At 35.7% G+C, this 23,943-nt stretch overlaps 2 protein-coding genes across 7 annotated transcripts; one reads left to right on the top strand and one right to left on the bottom strand.

Annotated features, from left to right (window-relative positions):
* Nucleotides 1-688: 688 nt before the first annotated feature.
* On the top strand, nucleotides 689-4,162 carry LOC106646670 (ferritin heavy chain). Its single transcript, XM_014362769.3, has 5 exons — nucleotides 689-1,072; nucleotides 1,200-1,341; nucleotides 2,870-2,994; nucleotides 3,263-3,556; nucleotides 3,662-4,162. Exons 2-5 carry the CDS (start codon nucleotides 1,266-1,268, stop codon nucleotides 3,815-3,817), a joined length of 651 nt encoding a protein of 216 aa, XP_014218255.2. The 5' UTR covers nucleotides 689-1,072; nucleotides 1,200-1,265; the 3' UTR covers nucleotides 3,818-4,162.
* Nucleotides 4,163-4,600: 438 nt separating this feature from the next.
* Nucleotides 4,601-22,226, bottom strand: LOC106645913 (influenza virus NS1A-binding protein homolog). Of its 6 annotated transcripts, none has more exons than XM_089597437.1 (9): nucleotides 22,123-22,226; nucleotides 21,416-21,858; nucleotides 10,435-10,711; nucleotides 9,954-10,132; nucleotides 8,378-8,576; nucleotides 7,805-8,270; nucleotides 7,131-7,660; nucleotides 6,518-6,909; nucleotides 4,601-6,437 (listed from the first exon to the last, which is right to left on the bottom strand). In XM_089597437.1, exons 3-9 carry the CDS (start codon nucleotides 10,582-10,584, stop codon nucleotides 6,203-6,205), a joined length of 2,151 nt encoding a protein of 716 aa, XP_089453563.1. In that variant the 5' UTR covers nucleotides 10,585-10,711; nucleotides 21,416-21,858; nucleotides 22,123-22,226; the 3' UTR covers nucleotides 4,601-6,202. The 6 variants fall into 6 exon arrangements, with proteins under 6 accessions (XP_089453563.1, XP_089453564.1, XP_089453565.1 ...); XM_089597438.1 differs by having other exon boundaries at nucleotides 21,416-21,994; nucleotides 22,123-22,186; XM_089597439.1 differs by lacking the exon at nucleotides 21,416-21,858 and having other exon boundaries at nucleotides 22,123-22,179.
* Nucleotides 22,227-23,943: the final 1,717 nt, after the last annotated feature.

The following is a 23,943-nucleotide window of genomic DNA, read 5'->3' as shown; positions in this document are numbered from 1 at the left end:
AGAACAATTGGTATCGGTTTTTTGTTCTTAATAAATTCAGCACAATATAAGCTTTTTCACTTTGTATTCTTTTTCTTTTCAACGCCCATAATAAGTTTACTTTTATGAATAGCCGATCTATATCACATACATAATTATAAATATGTATATATGTATACTTTATCATCAATATGCACATCAATAATTATTAGAGATTTATTAGAAAGTAGTCAAGACTATGTGAAATACATCTAACGCGTGAAACGTCAATTTCCAAATATAACATGCATGACTATTATCTGTTATCAACTTTTATTTATTTTGTTGTCACTTTAAATATTTTAAACATTTTATTGTATTTCATACAGCAATTTTTTTTGTTTTTCTCGTAAAAATCCAACACTACGTGTGAATGTCAATAAAACTGCCTTCCGATGAACGTCTACTGCAAAAAAAAAAAAAAAAAATCTATTTTATCATTGTAATAAAAATGTCGATTTGTCATATTTATACATAGTTATATTATTTTTATCTCTCACTCTCCGATCTACGCACTTACCCCCATCGCATTCAAACGCGTCTCTTTTCTCCGGAAAAACACATTTGGCAACACCGCATCATCTCTGCAGCAGAATACATTTTCCCATATAGTTGACCTCTCCCCTCCCCACCACCTCGCCATCAGCCACTATCTCTTCGTCTGCTGCTTTTCATTTTATTGCATATTATTGCATATAGGTTGTTTTCCGCCAATAACAAAACAGTCAAGTCGTGTTCCTCGCTGAGAGTTTTCCTCCTTTCCTCGCATTCGAACGACCAATGGCCAACGAGTCATAATTGTGCTGGGCTGATAGAAGGAAAAAGAAAAACGAACAGATAAGCACACATTGTTCAGTGGTGTGCTTATGCGTTGTAAGGCAAGCTTCACAACAACGACGAAGACGACGACGACGTATAGTCGACGTCGCGTTAAAAACGCATTCTCATTCTCGGTTTAACAGAACAGCGGACGCTGTCGAGTTGAGATAGAGGAGGCTAGCCTTCTATGCCAGTGTGTATAAAGGTTACCCCGGCTTTGTTACTCTAACACAAGGTACTTATTATCTATCACGTATATCTCGCGAGCCCCGCATTGTTATCGTTAAATACTTACTGTATTTGTAACCAATCGTTCTCCTCGGGGGCCCACTCGTTTGACTGATTTTTTTTTTTTCTCCCAGACGTCGCCAACTACGACGAACCCTGATATACTTACTTGTCCTTACAAGCGCTCAGGATCCAGCATCATGATCAAGGTTTTGATTACTTTAACCATCGGCTGTCTCCTTCTGGGAGTCAGCAGTGCTGATGAGAACCTCAAGTGTGAGTACAATTTTTACTTTGACTAATCTGGTATACCTTGTGTTAATAATCACCAAAAAATTATCGATTTTGTGCAATAAACAATACATTCAGTACGCCTGTACCAAGAGTCTTTCCATTCAACTGACCTTGGATATATGTGCCTTGAATGCTTGTTTACACGTGTGTCTTTGGATCTTGAGAATGTGGCATTACTTTGTTGAATGTAGATACGAATATTATGCAAGCTAGTGTAATGATTCTAGCAATTATATCAATTGAGTTCAAAGATCATTGCTTACTTAGCTGCTGTTCAAGTAGTGGGTCCCACTACCAGCTCTTTCTCGCGCATCTTTTTTTTCTCCACATATTTTTCATTATCCCACACTGTAGGAAAAAGCTTTCTTTGTCCAAAGCTTCCGTTGATATAGAGTAGGATGGTACTGATGTGTCACTTGTAAATAAACGTCATCTCTCTTAGTGTTGCAATCACAATTTCCTTTATACTTAAACTAGTTTTAATTTTTACATGTTCTATTATACTTGTTGCACGGAACTATATTATATTTACTCAGAATTTCATAGCTAAAGCAAAGAGCAATGAAATGATCTCATCGTTATAGTTATCATTTACGTCTAGCAAAGTGTCACTAGCATGTATTTTGCAACATACGTTAACGCTGGTGCAATAACAATTTTATTTTCAACTGTGAAATAAGCACTAGTATAATTATTAAAAGTGGCCAAGCTGGGGTATTAAAAAGTTGAATTTGTTTGATATCTCTATACAAATATAATGATTATAATCCTTATAATCTGTTTCTTGATAAGGAACAAAAACTTTCCATTTACGGACACTTTGTGATTCAAAACTTTAAACCTCTAGTCAATGAAATTTTTTATGAAATGCTTTTAAAATGCCACTAACTGAATATAGTATTACTACTCATTTTCATGTGAAATTGAACAAAGAATCGATTAGCCTAGTCATCAATACAAGAGTTACAATCATTTTTAAAGTAGTGCAAAAATGTATATCTCACAAGATACAATAAACATAGAAAATATTGCGTTTCAAAGTTTCATAGATATATTTTGAAATTGTCTTTAGCATTGCTCATACATGATAAACAAATTTATCTTGTAAAGCAAATTTTTTTTTTCATTTAACAGTTTTGCTGTTAAAAGCACTTTTAATGAACATTATCTAGCTTTGATAAGATCATTAGTGCCAGTAGCCATGAAAAACCAATAAAGTTAATCATCTAAAAAAGCATACTAAAAGTTTTTAATATCCTTTTAAATTGAGTTTAGACATGAGGTTTTAATAAATTTTCAAACGATAACTACTGCTTCAAGTGCAGAAATAAGACACCCTAGCATTTTATTATTTCTTACTGACCAATCACAAATGTTTGATAATACTTACTTTGATTACAGATGAGTGCATATATTTGTTGCTCAAGTCTATAATTTAATTGTTGAATATAAAATAAATACCACGAAACACAAATAAAATGTTACTCACGAGGAATAAATTGTATTTCAGGTACCATTGCATCAGGTAGTGATAATTTCCCACAGAAATGGAAGACTATGGTACCCCCTTGCATCAAAAAACTTAGAGAACAAGTTGTCACTGAAGTTACTGCTGCAATGACATATCTTGCCATGGTAAGTGGTAGAACTATTTTAGTTAATTAAAATTATAATTGTAAGTCTAAATGTCACATGAGTAAATATATAAAATTATGATACAACGTTCCTTATTTGTTGATGCTTTGTTTTATGTGCTTTGTTTGATGTAATCGCAAATTTATTAAAATATGTTTACATGCTACTTAAAAAATTATAAAGTATAAATTAATTTTTTAGTAGCATAATACTAAAAATTGAAAAAATTTGATCGACAATTATTAACTGAAATCTCACTTATTTTCAGGGTGCTAATTTTGCTACCGACACACTCAATCGTCCAGGATTCAGCGAGTTCTTCATCAAAAGTGCAAGCGAGGAACGTGAGCACAGTATCAAGATAATGGAGTACCTTTTAATGCGTGGTGAGCTCACTAATGATGTAAGTCAGTTGTTGAGCTCGGTTCCCCGAGTACCACGACAGAAGTGGAACACTGGCGAGGAGGCCCTTACCGATGCCCTTAATCTCGAGCATGAAGTCACCACGAGAATCCGGGACATTATCAAAACTTGCGAGAACAACGAATTCAATGATTATCACGTGAGTATTTTCCAAAAATTTTATACCCGTCTTTGAGCCTTTTAATGGAGAGCCTCTTTCAACATAATTGACTCTACATTTGCAAAATTACATTTTTTAATTTAGGTGGTGGACTATTTGACCGGAGATTTCCTGACCGAGCAGTACGAAGGACAACGAGACCTAGCAGGAAAACTTTCGACTCTTGGCAAGATGATGGTATCTCAAAAAGGCCTTGGAGAATTCTTGTTCGACAAGATGCTTCTCAACAAAGAAATATAAAAGCTCTTTTATTTTCCAGTTATATGTATACTTTTTTTTTTAAACGAAGAAAATAAATGCATTCATAGTTATTAAGTCTTGGTCTAGACAAAACCTTATGTTTTTGAAACAGTTTATAATGTTGTTTTGAAAGATGAATTTAATTATACTTAAGAGAAAAAAAATTGTTTCTAGAATAGCACTGTTCTCTATTTGGTTAGAATGTACTCTAATTGGGAATCAGTTTTACAATATTAAAACGTTTTTTTATACATGCCCTACATAAATACATATATATATTTATAGTTTGTTATTCTGTAATAAGAATTCATACCTACTATGTGAATAAAATATACCAAGAAACAATTTTACAGTGTGTTTCAATCTTCCAGTTTTAAGGCAAATCAATGACTTAAAATTTTCAACAAGCATATTTTAACAGTTATAGTTTTATTATGCAGATTCTCTGATGAATTATTTTTTTTCTCATGACGAGATTATTTTTACAAAAACAGGTTTTACATACACACCCCACTTTACATACTGTCTTTCAAATCTTACGAGCAAAATAGCGCAACTTTAGTATACTTTGTTTACAATTTAATCAACCCATTATATAACTTTTGATCTTGTTCATTTTTCTTGCATCACGTCACAACTTTATACAACTCCAATTAAGATCAACCCCGTAAGTGATGAAAAATACGAACATTTACAATTATAGATTTGTGTGTTTTTCATTACTTACTTTTTTCCGTCAAAATCATTCGTGAACTCATTTATCAATTCAAATACTTTCAGGTGTATTCTCAAAAAATCACTAGTATATTTTCAAATAACTTGTCAATATTTAAGCATAACATTTCGGTGGTGACATGGTGATTATCACTACCATCATCGTCGTTACATTTTCTTTTATAAATAATATATCTATGTAGCAACCTTGATACTTTCTGCACTTTCATTTGTAAAATCAATGTTTTCATCATTATAAATAAATCATGCATAGAGCTGTTTGCAAGATCTTTAATATGTAAAACGTACAATTGGAAATTGATATTTGTTGGACCCAATGTCGAGCTTATTAAAATCACCAAAGACGTCATCTTCAGAATATTATTCTTTGTGATAATTTTTGTTGTAAACTTTAGTTCTTTTCCACTGTTTGGTTTAGGAACAAATGGTCTTAATTTTTTAATTTATTTATTTTTTTTTTCATTTTGATGGCAGTGTGTCGCTCTTTAGTAGAAGTAAAAATGCATGTAAGTATTCATTTAAAACTTAAAAGTCGTATCAATCGTGTATTTATAAATAAAATGCTTGTCACAAAAAGATTGTTTGAACTTTTTTTTTCAGGCTAATCATGAATTTTATGAGAATGTCCAGCACTGTATGTCATTGTTTTTTATGTTTTACCAATTTATCAGTTTTTCGTACCTGCATACAAATTATTTTCCATATTTAGAAAAACAAAGTATAGACTGGAAACACGAATTCAAGTTTTGTGCCAATACTGTTTTTACAAAATTTTAGTTACATGTGATTGGAATGATCAAGAAATAAAAATGTTTATAAAATGTTTTAGATAGGTAAGTATTCAGAATATTCTTTGACATATGTACTTGGTACATGTCAAAGAAAAATTTTATAAGCTGATTAAAGTGCTAGTATAATTTAAAAATCGTAAAAATTCCAAACATGCGCGACAACTTATACAAGTTACATTAAATAGAAGGATGTAACTCTTTTACTTCGATTAAGTTTCAAATTAATTTTAATTTTCATGAATGTCAGGTAGAAAATACCGTTTTTTACATAAATATGTTTATGCATATTATTAAACTTATTATTTTCACATGTTAATGCTCTGATTTTATTGATAAAAATTTTTTTTTAATTTTTATACGAGAAACTATAGACCAACAGTGTCATTATTCAATTGTTCAGTCTTTGTTGAAAAAAATGTTTCCAAGTTTTTCAAATGTTGGAAAAAAAAAATCGTCAAAATACACGTTTATACACAGCAGAAGTATCAAGGATAGCGTAGAATTAGTCGGTATGTATGTTATAATGGAGAAAAATATACATCATTGTAAAGACAATAACATATTAGAGACACGGGCTCGTCTTGCTCAAACGTCGCAGTACTTCATCCCATTCTCATCCAAAGCCATTGATGATACGCATATCATACATATTTATTCTCATATTGAAATTGTACTTATCTCTTCCAGTGCTTAAAATCATACGATCAACAAGAGGAGTAAAATAAAAAGAAATAAAAATCAGGGCTCCGGATATTCTCGCGTCGAAAGGAATATACACACAAGGGAGATGCAGGGATAGGGGGGCAACGGAAGCTTATAAAAGAAACATAATTTAATTTAGCGAATAAAAAATAATATCTCATTCCATTTTGGAATCAAATTGGCTTGACTGCCGACTGACGTTGTTAGGCTGGGGATCTTTTTCATTGCCGTTGGTACTAACGGAGTCCGAGCCGTTGTTTATTTCAGGGTTCGGGGGCGTTTTGATGCCGTCGGTCTTTGGGATGAACGTCGTCCACTCGTTGGTATGAACATCGAGATACTCCATAGAATTCAAGAATTTTTTCCCGGAAAAACCTCCGACCGCGTACAATCTGCAGACGAATAAAAGGAAAATCATCACATATTCGTGAATTTCATTTTGATGATATTTGCTTCTCCCTCATTGACTTACCTATCACCAACGACGGCGACGGCAACATTAGCCCTGGGCATGCACATGTTGGGCCCAGGCACCCAGACCTGCTCGGCAGGGTCGTAAACTTCGGTGCTGGTCAAACTGTGAGTTCCCGTATAACCACCGACTGCATAGAGTCGGCCATGAAAGACAGCCAGACCGCAGCCCCGACGTGCTGTTATAAGGCCCGGTCCAAAGCTCCAACTGTTGGTCTCTGGGTCGTAGATCTCGACCGAGTTCAGGCAGTTCCACGAGTCACAGCCACCCACGGCATAGACTTTGTTGTCATAGGCACACACACCAGCTTGGTAGCGGCCGATCTTCAGTGGCTCGACACTCGACCAGATGCCCGTCGTTGGATCCAAGCTGTCGCATTGCTTTATTCCGGCCTATTGATCAGAATTAACATACATATTTTTTAAAACCATACTTGACTCTTGGAAACAAATCTGTTTTCTCAAAGTGTGTGCATAATTCTTTTGACTTTTCCAGCATTGCGAAATCGGATTTGGATCAGGAAAATGAGATTACAGACTCGACGAAGCTCTACTAAAACGGCTCGAATTATCGGCAAAGAAAAAGAAAAGGAAAAAAAAAAAAAAGTACTCACCTGTCCATTCCAGCCACCAATGCAGTAAATCTTGGAGCCAAGCGCGCAAACCCCGGAATTCGACCTCGCCAGGGGCAAGCTCGCAATAGTCTTCCACTTGTTGTTTCCTGGCTCGAGTACCTCGACCGTGGCAAGCTCCGTCGAGCCATTCGAGCCTCCGATCGCGTATACCTTGCCATTGACTACGGCAATGCCGAATCTACCCCTGGCTTCGCGCATCGCGCTCAACACCTCCCAGGTATTGGTCTCGGGTATGTACTTGTCGACGCTCTTGAGACACTCGACGCGGTCGTATCCACCGCATACGAGCAGGGCACCGTTTAGCTCGGCACAACCAACAGAGCACTTGCCGGCCTTCATGGTGGGCAGGGCGCAGTAGAGATCGGGCTCGCTGCTCGAGCTGCGCTGGTCCTCCGGCAGCCGGCTGCCGTTTTCTTGGCTCACCAGTGGCGCCGGGGTGTTCAAGCGCAGAGCTACCGACAGCTTAGCCAATCGGCCGTTCAGAGTCACAATGGCTAGGAACGTGTGCTCTGAAATTCACGAGGAGACGATATCGATCGATCGTTATTCTTTCCCCCTAGTGCTATGCTCGTCCCCAGAAGAAGTGATAATTGGGCGAGCAAGCAAGCAAGAGAAAAATAACAAGAAGATGAAATGAGAAGCAAATGAAAGACCTCCGACTTTGTTGACGCCAATCATATTCCAGTCGGGCTCGAGCTGCTTGTTCTCCTCGGCGCTGGCCTCCTCCGGACTCTGATTGTAAATGAGCACCCTCGGCTTGGCCGGCTGCAATATGCCCTTCCTTCTGGCCTTGTTGTGCTGAACTTGGCTCTTGAGCGACAGTTTTTTGTAATCCTGAACAATGTCGGTGTCACTGACGTCGCCTGTCGGCAGATCCGTGCAATCCTGGAGACTGTTGTCGAGCGCGAGGTACAACAAAAAGGTCTTTTCGAAGAGCTGCTCGACCACGCAGGGCTTCTCCTCGTCGACGTCGGCCACGAAACGCTTGATCCAGTCGAGCACCAGACAACATAGACTCGAGCCGTTCACTAGGCTCATTTCCAGGGACGTCTGGTAGAGGATCTCGATTTTGACGCTCGGCAGAATGGAGAGGGCCGGGCTCGCGCATACCGCCTCGAACTGCACGACACGTATATAGTATAAGCTTATTTATCCATCTACTCTGGGTCAGTCTATGTATTTCTTGTATTACATGCAAGGAGAGAGACACCGCAAAGGCGACTTACGTTATGCCGGATGTAAGAGTCGACTTGTCTGACAAAGTTCTCGTTGTGGATGATGCCGGGCAGAGCTCGAATGTCCAGACAAAACTCGGGGGTCAGCGAGTCCAGCAGGTAGGTGACGCACTGCGAAGCCACCCGCTCCATTTTCAGATAAGTCGCTGCCTGGTAGATGGACTTCACCTCCAAGGGACATATTTCCAATCTACCAAAATAAATGTATGTATGTATAGTATTGTGATATTCGTTATACAAGTGATTACGTATAAAAAGTTAGGGGACGATTAAAAAAAAAGAAAATCGTTTGGTCCCCCCCCCCTAGTTAACGTGGGTCGCATTCATGTTTGAGGAAACTCGTGTATCGTCGAGTGACCTTCAAAAATATATGTACACCCAACAGTGTCAGAATAACATTGTTAAATCAATGCTCGATCGATTTTGCGCTCTTATTGGGTGCAAGCACACAGGCAAATACAATGACCACGTTGACTACGTTTATTATTATGCTTTTTAGCGTGTACTTCGCAATTAGAGCGCGAACGCAAAAGTTGTTTCTTGTCTTCGTAATTGCTTTAAATTGGTACATACATATTTCGGGATATCAAGTTGAAGTTCAGTGTCAATGTTAATAATGATACACTGCAGTTGAAGGAACCGAGAGAGTATTTTTTAAAATTTTCCGTTTGCGAAAAACGTGATTTTGTCGTCGTGTGTGTTTAATGCAGCCTTTTTTTTCAATTGGACTAAAGTACGGTTTTATCAAAAGAATTAAGTTTTCACAAAAAAATGTGTGAAATTTCTTGCATCGAACTTTTCAAGTTTTCAAGTAAACCGTCATAATGTCGTTTCCGGAAGATAATAATACATAGTCTATGAATGGAGGCGACTATTCGATACGACCTCTCGTGTTTCTTTCTCGTCGTTAAATATATACTCCAGTTTAAGGACACATTTTATTTTTAATTCCAAACTTTCGATCTTCAATAAGTTGCATCATGACAAAAGTATCTCATGTAATAATACGCTGGTTGTTATACCCAATGTAAAATAGAGGTATATAATACACATGATGTGTATCTTCGATAAAGGCTATGAGCGCTCGTTCCATTATATCTATTGGATTTCTGATGGAAAACCACAATATTATCACCAACTTTGATACAAACGATGCAATAATCCACCTCTGAGTCAAGGTCTAGTCAAGGTTATCTCTAAACGATAAGTAGTCGTTGTTGGTTTCACATGTGTGCATGTAAAAAAAAGGGACGCTATACCGATACATGTTCATTGCAAGAGCGAACATCGATATTTTTTCAACAATACCATGAGTAGTCAAGTTGTGTTAGACCCGTTTGGCGCGTTATTGACAATACTTTTTTAATCAATTAGAGAACGAAATTTTGCTCATTGTTTTACTCAAACAATTTTTTTGCCATCGATCATGTAATTTTTTTTCTTCACAATTGTATTATCAATGAATAATGAATAATTAAAAGAACTTTTCAAGTCTTTCATCGCGTCACACACGTTGTAAAAAGTAATCTTTAATACATAATAATATTAATATAAATGTAATGTATACCTGGACGTGTAGGCGTAATCGATGAGTTTTTGCAGAGCTTTTTTATCGATGCTACCGCTGAGGACGAAGGTGGGAGCTTGGTCCTTCAGTTGATTTTCGCCGTTGGTGAAGAGCTCGAACAGGTACGGGGACGCCGCTGCCAGGACCGCTTTGTGCCCGTGCATCTCTGCGTTACCAGCCTATTTGTGGGTGGAGTAATTTCATTATGTGTCACTTTATACGCTAATGCCAATATTAATACGAATCTGTTTTCTTTTTTTTTTTTTTTTTTTTAATCGATCGGCGAATTTTTAACGATCAAGCGTTGTCGCTCAAAAATCTACTCAAAACGTGTAAGTACCTAATGGATTTTTTTTTCTTATACAACTGAGATCGAATATATAATTGATTATTAAAATTTACGTACAAAAAATAAGTGTAATAGTTCATCAAGAAAATAATAGCAAAGATAATAATAATAATAATAATTAAATTGACTCACATGAAGCACAACATCGCAAAAGTGCTTGTTTTTCCTCATCATGTTGAGGGAGGCGAGGATTTGCCGGCTGTGCTGTTCGTCGCACAGCTCCAGGGTCGTGCTGGTGTTGAGGCTCTTGGCGTCCCCATTGGTCGAAATAGACGATACCATCTTGATCTGTTGTTGTTGTTATTTTTGATCGTCAAAAGGCCAAAACCCTTGGCGCTCTTTTTTTTTTTTTATTTTTTTTTTCAACTTCCACAAACTCTAAAGACTCATACCGGCGATTTGGACACTTCTGCAACATACAAGAACGCGTAATACGTGCATTTTAATATTGTTATTGTGTAAAAAAATAATAAAATATTGATAAATACGTGGTACAATGTAATATGTGTGTGTAATTCAACAGTAAAGCGGTTTTTTTTTTTTTTTTTTTTTTTTTTCAAGGAATTATGGCTCTGTCTGTATTATTTAACTAATGAAAAAACAATCGAGAACACGACCTTGTGAATAGTCTGACGAGACGTGCTAGTTGTGGAAATAAAATAAACGTGCGATTTTAGACAACAAAGAATACTGAAGCGTACATAGTTTTTTTTTTTTTTTTTTTTTTTGTCTAAATTCAAGGATGCTGCGTCACATAAGTAAATAATTGTAATGGGCATGGCTTATTTTAATCAGTTTCTGAACATTTTATTTGAACTATATCTTTGAATCTGATCTCACTTTCTTACTCCACGTGATAATTATTCCAAAAGTGCGACATGTAAAATTAAAAATGAAAATAGCTGTGGATATTTTAAAGCCAAAGTTATAATATCAATCTAATTTAAAAATAAAAAACATAAATTATATGAACCCCTGCCAAGAAGCGTGTGCATATACCTCGAATAATTTTTTCAATTCTACTAATGTACGTCAAACAAACGTCAGATTAAAAAAAAAAAAAATATCTGCAGTCAAAGTTTGGTTGGTAAGAAAAATCACCACAAGAATAACGAGCTGTAAACTAATATGAGTGTACCATATAGCTCTGCTCGACGACGAATGAATCGAAGGAAATTTTTCGGCAACCGTTTACTTATTTCTTTTAAGTATGCGGTACACATGAGTAATACAAGTTTTGACTCACAAGCAAGTCTGAAACAGCGCTATCTGCATGGAATACAGGTAACACCATAGTGTACGTATACTATGTAATGGGCCACAATTTTTTTTTTTATTTAAACGGAACTTTGACACCTAAAATAATGGTTTCAAGTGTCGAAGATTCTTATTCAAAGTAACATAATTTTTGAAAAAAAATTCCTCAATGAGAGAGAGATGCATGTTATCTGTTATCCATTACTTCCACTTTTTCCAAGTAACGATACGTACACACCACACAGTCACGCGGCGTATTATTCAACGATCAATCGTTTCGAAACGTTCGCTTTGTTTAACTACTCATTGTAGTATTTGGTTTTAACCTAATCACTCGCACCTATACATACGTAGAAAAAAAAAAAAAACTTATTCATTATAAATAAGACGACTGGACTGATCGAAGGGAGTTGTATATTATAGCCTAAATAAATGTTATTTCGGGCGTAATTTATTTGGATAGTATTAATTAAATTAGTAAAACCTAAAAAAAAAAAAAAAAAAAAAAACTAGTTGGTACAAATAATGATTATCGACCGTTTTTACAGTAAGAAACAACTGTTTCAACTATAGTTATGCAACTGGTAAAATTAACCTTCGAATAGTTAAATTTTCACTGTACAAAAACAAGTGAGTACATTAACTATTAGATGAGTGCATTGCTTGTAGGCAATTATCATTGTTTTGTATGTATATATTAGAAATTTTGGAGACCAGGTATGCGTATCATATAATAGGCACACACGCGCGTACACACTCATAGGGTAGAGAGGAGAGGGTTCAACGCGCTCGCTTTGAGGATGAAGTTATATATAATGTTAGATATTTGCTCGTCTGCCTGTCGTGTAAATATATATTTGTAATGTACACGCGGTTTCTGCCGAGATCTACGAAAAACCATCACCACCACGGTGCAAAACCGAGTAAAACTACTTAGGTTCTTGGGTGGCACACCACGTAGGATCGTAAATGGCATCGTCTTCGACTTTTGGTAAACCATATCTCTTAGGTATATGATTCACACTGCAGTATTTTTGGTGATTTATGGCTTAAGAAAAAGTTCCATGTTAAGCTCTGGTCAAAGTTGAGTTTAAAAGAAATAGAAAGTCGGAGAGAAATCTGCAGTTGACACGAAATCGTGCTAATTTCCAAACGCATGTATCACAAGTTTTTCCGAGTTTTTGTTGCAGCTAAACTACGGAGGCTATTCTTCCTCATATTTGTGTTTTCCAGGAGGAAAATAAAGGATGTGCTACGGAGCAAAGACAATTACTACACACAATGCGTGATTTATGGGGCCCACTTCTTTTTTTCGCAGATTTTCCCATTTGTGTTCCCAGCAGCTGTACGTTCGTAAATGAAAAAATCTCGCCACAACTATATAATATACCACCTTTAGGTAAATATTTCTCTATTTTATATGAAAATAAAAGAGTTAATGGCTCGGTTATGGGTTCATAGAAAAAAACAAATCAGCCTCAAGATTTTTTTACACAGCACCCGTTCAGTTATTCAACTATAATAAATGAAGATAAATTAAACAAAATATTAATAATGATAAATAAAACTAAATTTTGCCCAGTGTCTCCATACATACCATAGGTATAAAGGAAAACCTTAAAATTATTGTTACCATTATTAGATTACATGGAAAGTGCCTTGACTCGAGGAAATAAATTTAAATAGAATTTTTGCAAGATTCTTGAAAAACACAAGCATGAGTTAGATCAAAATTTGTTTAACACTTTTTTTTCCCGTTAGCTCAATGTTGTGTGGTATAGTTTTCCGGAAACATTTGCAGAACACGCTGTATACTCAATAACAGGATAAGCGTGCAAAATTATACAGGTATTATTTACATTATCATGAAGAATATCGTGTTGAAGCAAAAATTATTAAGTTCGGTAATTATGCAGTAATTTTCGAGTAACCGGTTAGGGAAACGTGGAACACACACACATAATCTAAAAGCAATTTTGATTTTTCGAAAAAATCATGAATTCGTGTTAGATTGGTTTGAAATTGCATGTCTAACCTAAACGTAATCTAAAAATTAAAATTATATAATAGATGATTGAATAAACAAGTCGTAATAATTTTTTTTTTTTTTTTTAATACAAAGGAAAGAATATAAAAAAAATTTATTAGATTTTCATTATTAAATAAATACCTACGTAATATGTCTTTTAAACCCTGACCTGATTGAAAAGAAGAAAAAACTAAACACATATTAATAAATTAAAACCAAGTTTCTTTCACGTGGATGAAGAAAAAAAAACTATAATTCAAAAGTTTAAGTGAAGTGGATACTATTCACACAAAAAAAAGTTGGGCAAGTTTCGCTGACAATTAAAAGTTATACGATAACGATTGACGGAAATCATTAGCAGTGAAAAGGATAATGACAAAACTGTGAAGTTACGAATTTATCATTAACTTCACAATGAGTAGTTTGTCAAGTTTTAGTTGATTCATGTTCGAAATTTTTTGTATAAAATTATCAGGAAACAGTGATCAGGCATAAACGTGACTCAATCACATATTGAAAAAATTTTTTTTTCTTTCTATTTTATACATAATTCTACCACCATTTTTTTTCTCAACAAATATAAAATATCTTACGGAAGATTGCTTCGCCAACAACATTGATTTTGTAATAAATTAAACTCTGAAAATTGACCTAATCTTACTCTACCGTTGTAGTTTTAGAATAAAAATTACTTTGAACCGTTTCTACTGATGGACGTATAAAATATCAAAGTATTACTATGTAAAGTAGAAAATCAGGTTGTAAAAGTTGACGTCGTAAAATAAAGTTCCTCGCTCGTTTTTATTTTAAAAGTATCTCACCAGAACTACACGTTTTATACAAAGTTGATTTTGTAATATTAATGCCAAAAGAGGAAAAAATAAAATAAAATAAAATAACCGAGGGACACGCCATTGCATCCAATTTTTTTTCCATTACACGTAGTTAGGCATATTTAATTTTGTAAGTTATATTCAAAAGTTCGCGTGCACAAAATACTCGATACACTTAAAAAACGCACGTAAATACCATCGTCTATTACATCGTGCAAATGTCGATTCCGCGCTAATCGAATAAAACGCTCACTTGACGTTCATGTACATACACGTACAGCTGGAGTTTGTCCTTATCGAGTCATCATTCCCTTTTCAAGTGAAAGATATCCTTGAAAGTGAAAAGCTACGCATATACGTGCAGCTGTCGGTTTGGCTCTATATACACGTGAGATGCAAGCACGTATAGCCTGTAGATTATTCATCGATGGAAATCCACCTTTGACGTTTTTACTCTCACTCGACTTGCTCTGAGGGAGTTTTCGCGCTTCGAGTGCTTTTTTTCTCTCTCCTTCTCTTTGAAGTTTTAAACACACAGTTTTTACGTTTTTTAAAACGTGAAATTCGATGTGATTACCGAGTAAAGCAAAAGCCGTTTTCTACTTGATGCATTATTTCTACCAAATATTTTTACCTGCGTACATTTGACAAAAAAAAAAAAAAAATAATCCCAAGCGAAGTTTTTATAGTTCGAGAAGGAGAGAGAAGGAGAGCGAGCAAAGGTTTTCCGAGTGCGTCACAAAGTGGAATAATCCGTTTAAGTATACCGACCGAGTGTTACATGATAAAAACACAACGTCCTTATTACATAATGCACGATGTCTTCGTTTGTTGCGTAATTCCGTTGGTGAGCCTCTAATTCCTCTTTTTCCGGAATAAGAAAAAAACAAAATGTCATGTACAGAAGCGGAAAAAAAAGAAATACTCTCCAATCGTGCGAGCAGGTGGTACAGTTTCCAATATTTAGCAAATATAAATTTAATATCGCGCGTATTACGGAGTAGCGGAAACGCGTGGAAACCTTGAATTTGTATTGGATACGCTTTGGTTGGTTGTTCGATATCACAGAGGAAAAAAAAACAAACAAACAAAATAATGACTTTCAGCTACGCTAGAAATTTCTTGAATTTGTAAGATGAGCCTTTGTATCTCTTTGGCATAATTTATTTACCAAGTGTGTGGTGAATAATGGTAAACATTAGGAAATGACATCTAAAAAACAAATACTAAGTACCTAGATTTGGTAACAAAAGTCAGCTTCAAGATTTTAAATTAAAATTCGGAAAAATATTCTCGTTTGTGTCAAATCCAATTTTTTTTTTTTTTATTACAGAAATGAACCGGATGAAACCAATACGAACTGAATGAAACTTGGAAATCATCAGATTCGTGTATTATACTCGCGCACGCGAAATTCAAGTGATGGGCTACAATAATTTGACGTATACTGTGTTAAATTCGTACAGTGGGCTCATTAAGTATGATTTATCAAATACACCATTAAATTATACAACTATACATAAACAATAAGTAAATGTGTTTATGACGCAATACAATACGTTTCAGTAAAAGCAAATATGGTAGCAGAAAAAGTTTCATCCTTATCATGAACACGGTAAACACAGACTTGTACAGGTACTTTTTCAACTTTGATAAAAAGGTGATGAATTTATTAAGTATGTTGACACGTTTTTTAAATTACTACTTTAATTACGCAGGGCTCGACCAATTTTTTTTTTTTTTTTTTCAAACAATGATTAGAAATTTAAAAGAAAAAAAAAAAAAAGAAAAATTAGAACGACAATAGTTTAAGCAATAAAATTCAACGTATAAAATGTAATTCACCTACAAAAAAATTTTTTTTAATTTTGTATCGTGAACAGTAATAAATAAAAAAATAATTTTTAACAAAAAGAATGTATTTGATTGAGGAAAAAAAAAAAATTGTTTTCATTAATTAACTTTATAGATACACACTAAACAAATGTAGGATTATTGATAACACACTAAAACTTTACACATTATACTAGTATAAAAAAAAAAGTGGAAGATATACAAAAGTAGTAAAAAAAAAATTAATTATAAAGCGATATTTAAAAACGTTACAGTATGTTATCACGTGATAATGATTTTCCCAATATTTTGAGACATGATATAGTTAGAATTACTTATAAACCATTAGTTATCATTTCTTGTGAAACATTAGCACTAATTGAACACCTTTTTATTTTGAAGAATTTTTCATTCAACAAAAAGTAGATGGATTAAATTGTAATTTAAAAATAATAATAAGAAAAGTAAGTATTCGTAAAAAGACAAACTGTACGGTTTAGTTTCTCGGAAACTGCACGCCACTAATCCTCGTGACATCAGAATAGGTTGTATATATTATATTCATTACTAAAATAGGCTAATGGCATTTTTTACCCAATTAAATATCTTGATGTACTACGAAGTAAGTATCGTTCCTGGAAATGATAATGCTTAAAGAGCGGTCGGTCGTTATAGAGTGGCATGTCAACCTTGCAGCCCTTGAACGTAAATTTGACTTGTGCAAGGATGAAAAAAAAGAGAGCGAGAAAGCAATAAAAGATTACAAAGAAGAGTCGGGGTGTCGTTCTATCCAGGCGCGCACCGATTCATCAAGATCCTTTGCACGTGCTCTTTCAGTATTTTTTGCACGTTATATGAAGCTTCTTCGGGGAAATTGACGCGGAGCGCAACAGTATCGTAATACGATTAAAAAATGTTTTTTCTTTCTCCTATATAAGATAAGGGGTACAAAAGGTGTTGATGTAGCACGAGACGTGCGACGCTCGTAGGCGCAATGGGACTTTCTGAGATCACAGGAACAATGAACGGGCTTTTTAAATATATGGTATACGACTATCTGCGCACGCACAATATAATATATGTTATCATTGTGATTTACGAGGCATGTATATTATATTCATTCATCCCGCGAAGATAAGAGTGTGATGTGTATGCGGGGGGTATCTATATATAGGCATTGCTTGTCCCCAACGCAGACATAACAATTGGTACAATGGTAACGTTGTAAGTGTATGTATATGTTACGCTAGTGTAAACATTGAAAATTAATCTTGCGAAAAAAATAGGTAGCCTGGAAACTTTGCCTCTTCATTTTTTTTTCATCGCAATTGGAAAACATAAAAATACGAACACATAAATCTCATTTTGGGTTTTGGTGGGTTATTTACAATGTGAAATTTTACAGTGAAATATTTTATTTGTATCTACAATGAAACTTGTTACGTTTACCTAATGAAATTAACAAATGTAGAAAAAATGAGTAGGCGATTTTTTATGCGGTGTACGCGTATACATAATGTAACGTAAGAATAAATAACATGATCTCGAGTTTCTCTCAGTAGTCAAATAGACAGATATAGTAAGCCGTAGGCTATAAATGTCTGTTTGCACTTGAGACAAAAATGTGAGAACTTTTTTATTGCGTCAACTTTTTTTTTTTTTTTTTTTTTTTTTTTTTTTTTTTTCATACCAGTAAGAATAAGAGTACAGTTGTGTAAAATTTTTTCAAATAAACTTGGGTGTGGATAAAATTTTGTTTGTATTTAATGAATTTATTCAATTATAAGTCAATTCAAAACTGTTCATTAAACACAAATTATTAGACTGATAAAAAAAAGATTATAATAGGTAAAACACGTGTTTTCGACTAAAGACATTTTAAATACAATTTTCAAAACGATACGAGTTCTTACACTGTGTAAATAAGGAAGTTTTGGAGTTTTAAATGGTAATATCTCATTTTTTAAATACGTGCGAAAAAAAGGATGATGCGGACTAAAATAAATTACTTTGAAAAAATTCAAAAATAGTTGCATATACCTCATCAAAATGAATAAAAATCGTCACCTGGCCAATTATGTTCGAAACAACGTACCTAAATGAGTTTTCTTACTAAGTAGGTACGCCTTTACTGCTGTGCAAGAGGAAGCGATGGGTTATAGGTAGACAGGGGAAAAATCATTTGTACACACCAGCACGTGGTTATCGATCACATTTCGACGAGCGTTTTTAACGTTTTTAACACGCTCTCCTCAGCCTCCAACGCCTCTTTCTATACAAAACTTCTAATGCATTCTCTTGGATCACTTTTTTCTTTTTAGCCGCAAAAAACTAGTTTTACCAGCCCCAACACCATACAACAACCTTCCCTCTTCTCGACGCATTGGAAAAAAAAAGGCCAGCTATGGAAGCTACTGCGTGCCAGCGGTGGACCTTGACAAGGTCTTTTTCTTCCTCTCGTGTATCCTTCTACGTCGTTTTTGCACACCATATAAAACACGCCCATACCTAGATATGTACTGCCCAGATGTACCGTATACACGATAATTCAGTACCAGCTGCACGTTGAACATTTACGTCATGTGACGTATATTGTACGAGGAAGCGCCGGCTTTTTCCATAAAAAAAACTATATTTCAATTGGCGCTTGTTAGTCCCTCCTGTACTCTCCCATTTAATTAAACACGAGAGAGTGACGCCACGGACGCTGGTTTCAGCGTCTCCCGCTAAAATATACCTATAGTGTATATATATATATATAGCTTCGACAACGGTGCTCTTATATATATGTACATATTGGTTCTTGTTCCTCCTTCATTTCGCTACACGCTAGGGCTTAGGGCTTCCGTCCTTTTTCTTCCAACCCCTAGTTATTATTTATTTCTACGAAGGATTTCTTAGGATGGCTTTTGGTAACTGTTCGGGTTTCCCAATGAAATTGGCGGTGCAGAATTTCGGATGGATTTTCTTTTCTTTTATTTATTTTTGTATCCGTCACTCGTTGAAGAGTAACGATTGCCACTGACGGGCGTACCCTATATTATGTTTTTGCGCATCGGAAAACGTATTGTAGATGAGCGTTTCGACGAAGGATAGTCAAGCTGATGTTTATTTCAGAAGGAAATTAAATCGAAGCCGATTTAGATTTAGACGAATTCTGTTCCATCGCTCGTCGTTTAAATAATCATATAACACCGGACTAATAAACCGTGAATTTGGATGGTATGTAAAGCATACAATTTATTGATTTTTTTTTTTTTTTTTTTTTTTTTTTTTCACCTTTAGGGAAAACATTCATTTTTGTTCTCACGTAAATTGAATTAGCAGAAATTAATAATTAAACAAACAAGTAAATAAATAGATGATATCAAATCCAATCAGCTGTTCAAACAAATAACTGTCCGCAATTGCTAAAATAGAAATTCTATGGATGCCACTTGTCGGGCTTTCATTGCTTTCACGCAAATGCGGTGTATACATACACACACGTTATGAACAGTTATCACACTGCAAACTGCAAGTGCATCACGTTACGTCGCGTTACGTTCACGGGTTTGAAAACTTGCTTCTTGCACTTGGGATTGTTTTAATTTTTCATCGCATTATTCTTCAAAATAGTGACGGCTAAAAAGTTCATCAACAAATATGGAGATTTTCAAGGACGCACGCGTTTTAACATTAGGATCTACGTTGGCTTGGAGCAAACACTATTTGCATAGGATATGAGACAGCCGGCGACTCGTTTGAATTAATGAAATCGAATCGTCTCGACGAGCTATACCTAATTATAATCTATTGTGCTCTGTTCCGTATGGTGTTTCCGAGACACGGGTCCAGCAATGTTTTTTACAAATATGTAATACTCAATGAAAGAAAACCGACAACTCCCAAGTGACTTTTAATAATTGATGTTTATGTACGTACTTGTACCCGTTGATAATATACTACTACATTGCGCACGTGTTGGTTCGATAAATGAGAAATGTTTGTGCCGCTTGGAATCGTAACAAAAAAGCTTCATTATCCAAGCGTCACATGTACGCGAATATGATTTTGTATGAATCGTATCGTAAATAGCAATTTATCTGGTTTGTGTACAAGTTGCTTTCCCGTAGCACAAGTGGTTTGTAAAATAAAAAATATTTCGTCGCTATGGAGAATAAATTGTTGCGATGCACTGTAAGGACTGAAAAGAACCGAAAATGGTAAGAAATAAACGATTGATTAAGAAAATTTCGATCGCACGAGTCGTACGAAAAAATAACGATTACAATAGGCGTTACGTGTGAGGCATTGCGTATAAAAAATATCAAGAGAGGCAAAATTTACGTTGGATCAAACTCAAAATGGAGCTTTAAGCTCTTACATTGACAAACGAAAGCTTATACATCACCAAGCGTCACAAGTCTTGTATAGTTTACATAATACACGCAAGTATAACATTATACACATATTGAATAACGTTACAAGTCGACAAGGAGAAACATAAACATTATTGAGATACCGTACTACGGAATAATATAGGTATATCAAGTTTTTACGACGTGTATCTACGAGTGTGTATTACACATAGGCTGCTTAATCCCGGTGTCGGTTTCTGCCTCGAAGAAAAACAAAAAAAAAAAAAAATACACGTTCCAAAAACCTCAAATAAACTTTCCATGGGTAACGACGTACAAAGTGGTGCGAAATTCACAAACATGCCGTGAATTGAAAACGCTTCCGTGTGAAAAAACTCGTTTTGTTAAAAAAAAAGTACAAAATAATGCGCGAAAAAAAAAAAAAAAAAAAAAAACAAAGAGTTTAGTTGTACCTATATTATGAAGTCCTACGAATGTAGGTGGTGTCTGTAAGGTCTACTACGTACTTTCTACCCTTGACACAAATACACAGTCCACACGCGGCCGATGGGTACTGTGCATGTTTACCTACATAAAAGAAGTTCAAGTGGGAATATATGAACATCTACTTACATGTGCGCGGATTTACACCCCGTAATTTCGGAGCCGCAACCATAAACGGCATGGCCATGCTTCTATGTATACCATATCTTATACGTACAACCATCACAAGTATAGTAGACAGGTAGGTATAAGTACATTGTAGGTTGTACTAATAAGTAAAATAGAGGAAAAGAGAGAACAACAAAACATGGACTCACCTCGTGTGTAGGTATCGTTAAGGCAAGAGATGCTTTAAAGGGGCCAGCCTCTTTACATTCGCCAGACACGTACTCCAAAGCTAAAGGGAGACAATGTTAAGCCCCACAATTCTCTGTGGGGCGAAGTTTGAGATCTGATTTATGAGCAAAGTGTGCAATGTCCCCGAAGAGTCGGCTTCTGCGCGCGGTTTACCCACCAACTCTCAACACGTATATCGGCGTTAGGCTACAAGAACAACAGCTGCTGCTCGTCGAGTTTCATCCTCGCGACTAAGATGGTATACAACTGCACGATGTATCAGCTTCTTTTTTTCCTAATCTCTCTCTTTCTCTCTTCGAGTAAAAAAAAAAAAATATCCGACTGTCCTTCCCTGCAGAGAGGAAAGCGGCGCGGGTGCTATGTTGAGCCACTGTAGGTGCACTGATACTCCAGCCAGTCCATGCTATTGGATGGAGAGAGATAAGAAAGAGACTACTGTATATATGTATGTATGTATAGTACTAGTTAGCCACATCGCCACATGCCCGCATGTACGTCGCACACTCTTCTGCTTCTGCACATGCTAAGTACAAAACATGCTGCAAAAGAAGAGAGGGAAAATAAATGCGCGCGCGCACCCTTCTGTGTGTGTTCATAATTTTTTTTATAGTTTTTAGTTAGTTTAAATTCAGAATTAGGTAAATAATAATAATCAAAATATATTTACTTGTGCTGGGAGGAAAGCTGTTGAAGTAGAACTGAGCGGTAATACCCGTTCTTAGGTTGTATACCTACTCAGTTTCTCAGTTTTCACAGTTTTCAGTGCTCTCTTACGGCGGTGCATTGTAGATAAGTATATCATCTGGACTATCTGAAATCTGTACTTCAGATAATGAAGTTCACTACAATTTAAAGCGGTCACATTTACGTAGATGGAGTAGGTACTACTTAGGGTGCCTGTACATGGAAGACCTGCTGTTTGGCAACTTCCCGTCAAAGCTCTCTGGTCTCATGAGAGTGAGAGAGAGGTTAAATGTGGTCACGTGATGAACCTCTCTCTCTCACTCTCATGAGACCAGAGAGCTTTGACGGGAAGTTGCCAAACAGCATCAGGTCTTCCATGTACAGGCACCCTTATACTTACACAATCAGCGATCAGAATGAGTTGTTGTCTCAAAGTTCAAATGATGCCTAAAAAAAAAAAAAAAAAAAAAAACAGTTTGTAGTAGTACATAGTAATTTATGATAAAGCACCAATTATTAATGTAAATTTACATGAGGCGATGAATTTTAGAAGCTGTCCCCGACATTAGCGCTAATCATCTCTCCTTTATCCCCAGAGTGGACTCTCAAGTTTCAAGTTCACAGTTCGGATGTATCTACAACAATTTCATCAAATTTCTACTAACACTCTACCTATATACTTGTGTACCTGTTCTTATTTCAATTGTTTATTGCATCTGTTATATGCTTTAAATGTATACATTGGTTTGTGACACAGATGCCGCACAACTGCAAAACGATACCCTAGGCCCTAGATAAAAAGAATTTCACTAATTTTATTCTACGTAACTTAATTATAAGTAATACACATAATAACTCACTACTAACAATTGACACGCTCACTTGTCCACCATCACCACTGCTTCATTAAATAACGGATAATCGGGATAAGTAATATGATAATCAAAATTGGGATATCGAATGTTCGGATTATCCGATTCGGATGACGGATTATGACGGATAAATTGAATGAACATCAGCGCCATCTAGCGGAACGCGCATTTTTGACTTTTTGAGCTTTTCCGCTTTTTGATTTCTTTTGAAAGCATTCGCGCATGCGTATTGCAGTAAGATAAAGATGTCAAGATGACAGATAAAGAGATAAGATACGTCAGACATGCCATCGTCGCAAGCAAGCGCTGGTGCTGATTAGAGGACTTTGACTAGTTCAGTCAAGCTCTTTCTCTCTCGCACGCGCTGGCGTCCTGGCGTACGGCAAGCGATGCCGCGCTTGATCACCGTGGTACCGCGACCGTCCTGCTTGCTCTTAGGCGCTCTCTTACCACCACAGCTGAGGCGAGGGAAATAGCCGGAAAAGGAGTCGAGAAGAAAAGGGACCAAAAGGTGACCTTGGCAAGGTCTGACTGCGCGCGGGACGCCGCCAAGCTCGACGGCCTGTACGTGCTCAAGAAAAGCCATGTATAATTATTAACATTAATCCAAGTGACATTTACATCGAGGTTCTCTTTATTAAGTTATGTACAATTAGCTCAACGTTGTAGCATTAAAGTGATATTAAACATACTTGTGCGTACACACCCTTATTACTCGAACCCTCGCCCATGTGCTCGCGCGAAACTCAAATTATTGAATCTCAACCCAAAGACTCCCAAAGATATACATTTAGATGTCATCATGTCATCTGAGTATCTGAAAAATGATGAAGTCGCGCGTCTTCGAAAATTATCGTTCGTCATCTGAATCGTTCCTTGAAAAACTGTAAATAAATTATTTACACGCAACCTATCCAATTTTCGTTACATTT

Source organism: Copidosoma floridanum, unplaced genomic scaffold (genome assembly GCF_036245765.1).
Source record: "Copidosoma floridanum isolate Cflo_tuat_1 unplaced genomic scaffold, Cflo_Japanese_pri ptg000032l, whole genome shotgun sequence".
In the NCBI taxonomy this organism is placed as follows: domain Eukaryota; kingdom Metazoa; phylum Arthropoda; class Insecta; order Hymenoptera; family Encyrtidae; genus Copidosoma; species Copidosoma floridanum.
Note: the sequence above shows the minus strand (reverse complement) of the source record. Positions and strands in the feature narration are given on the sequence as shown.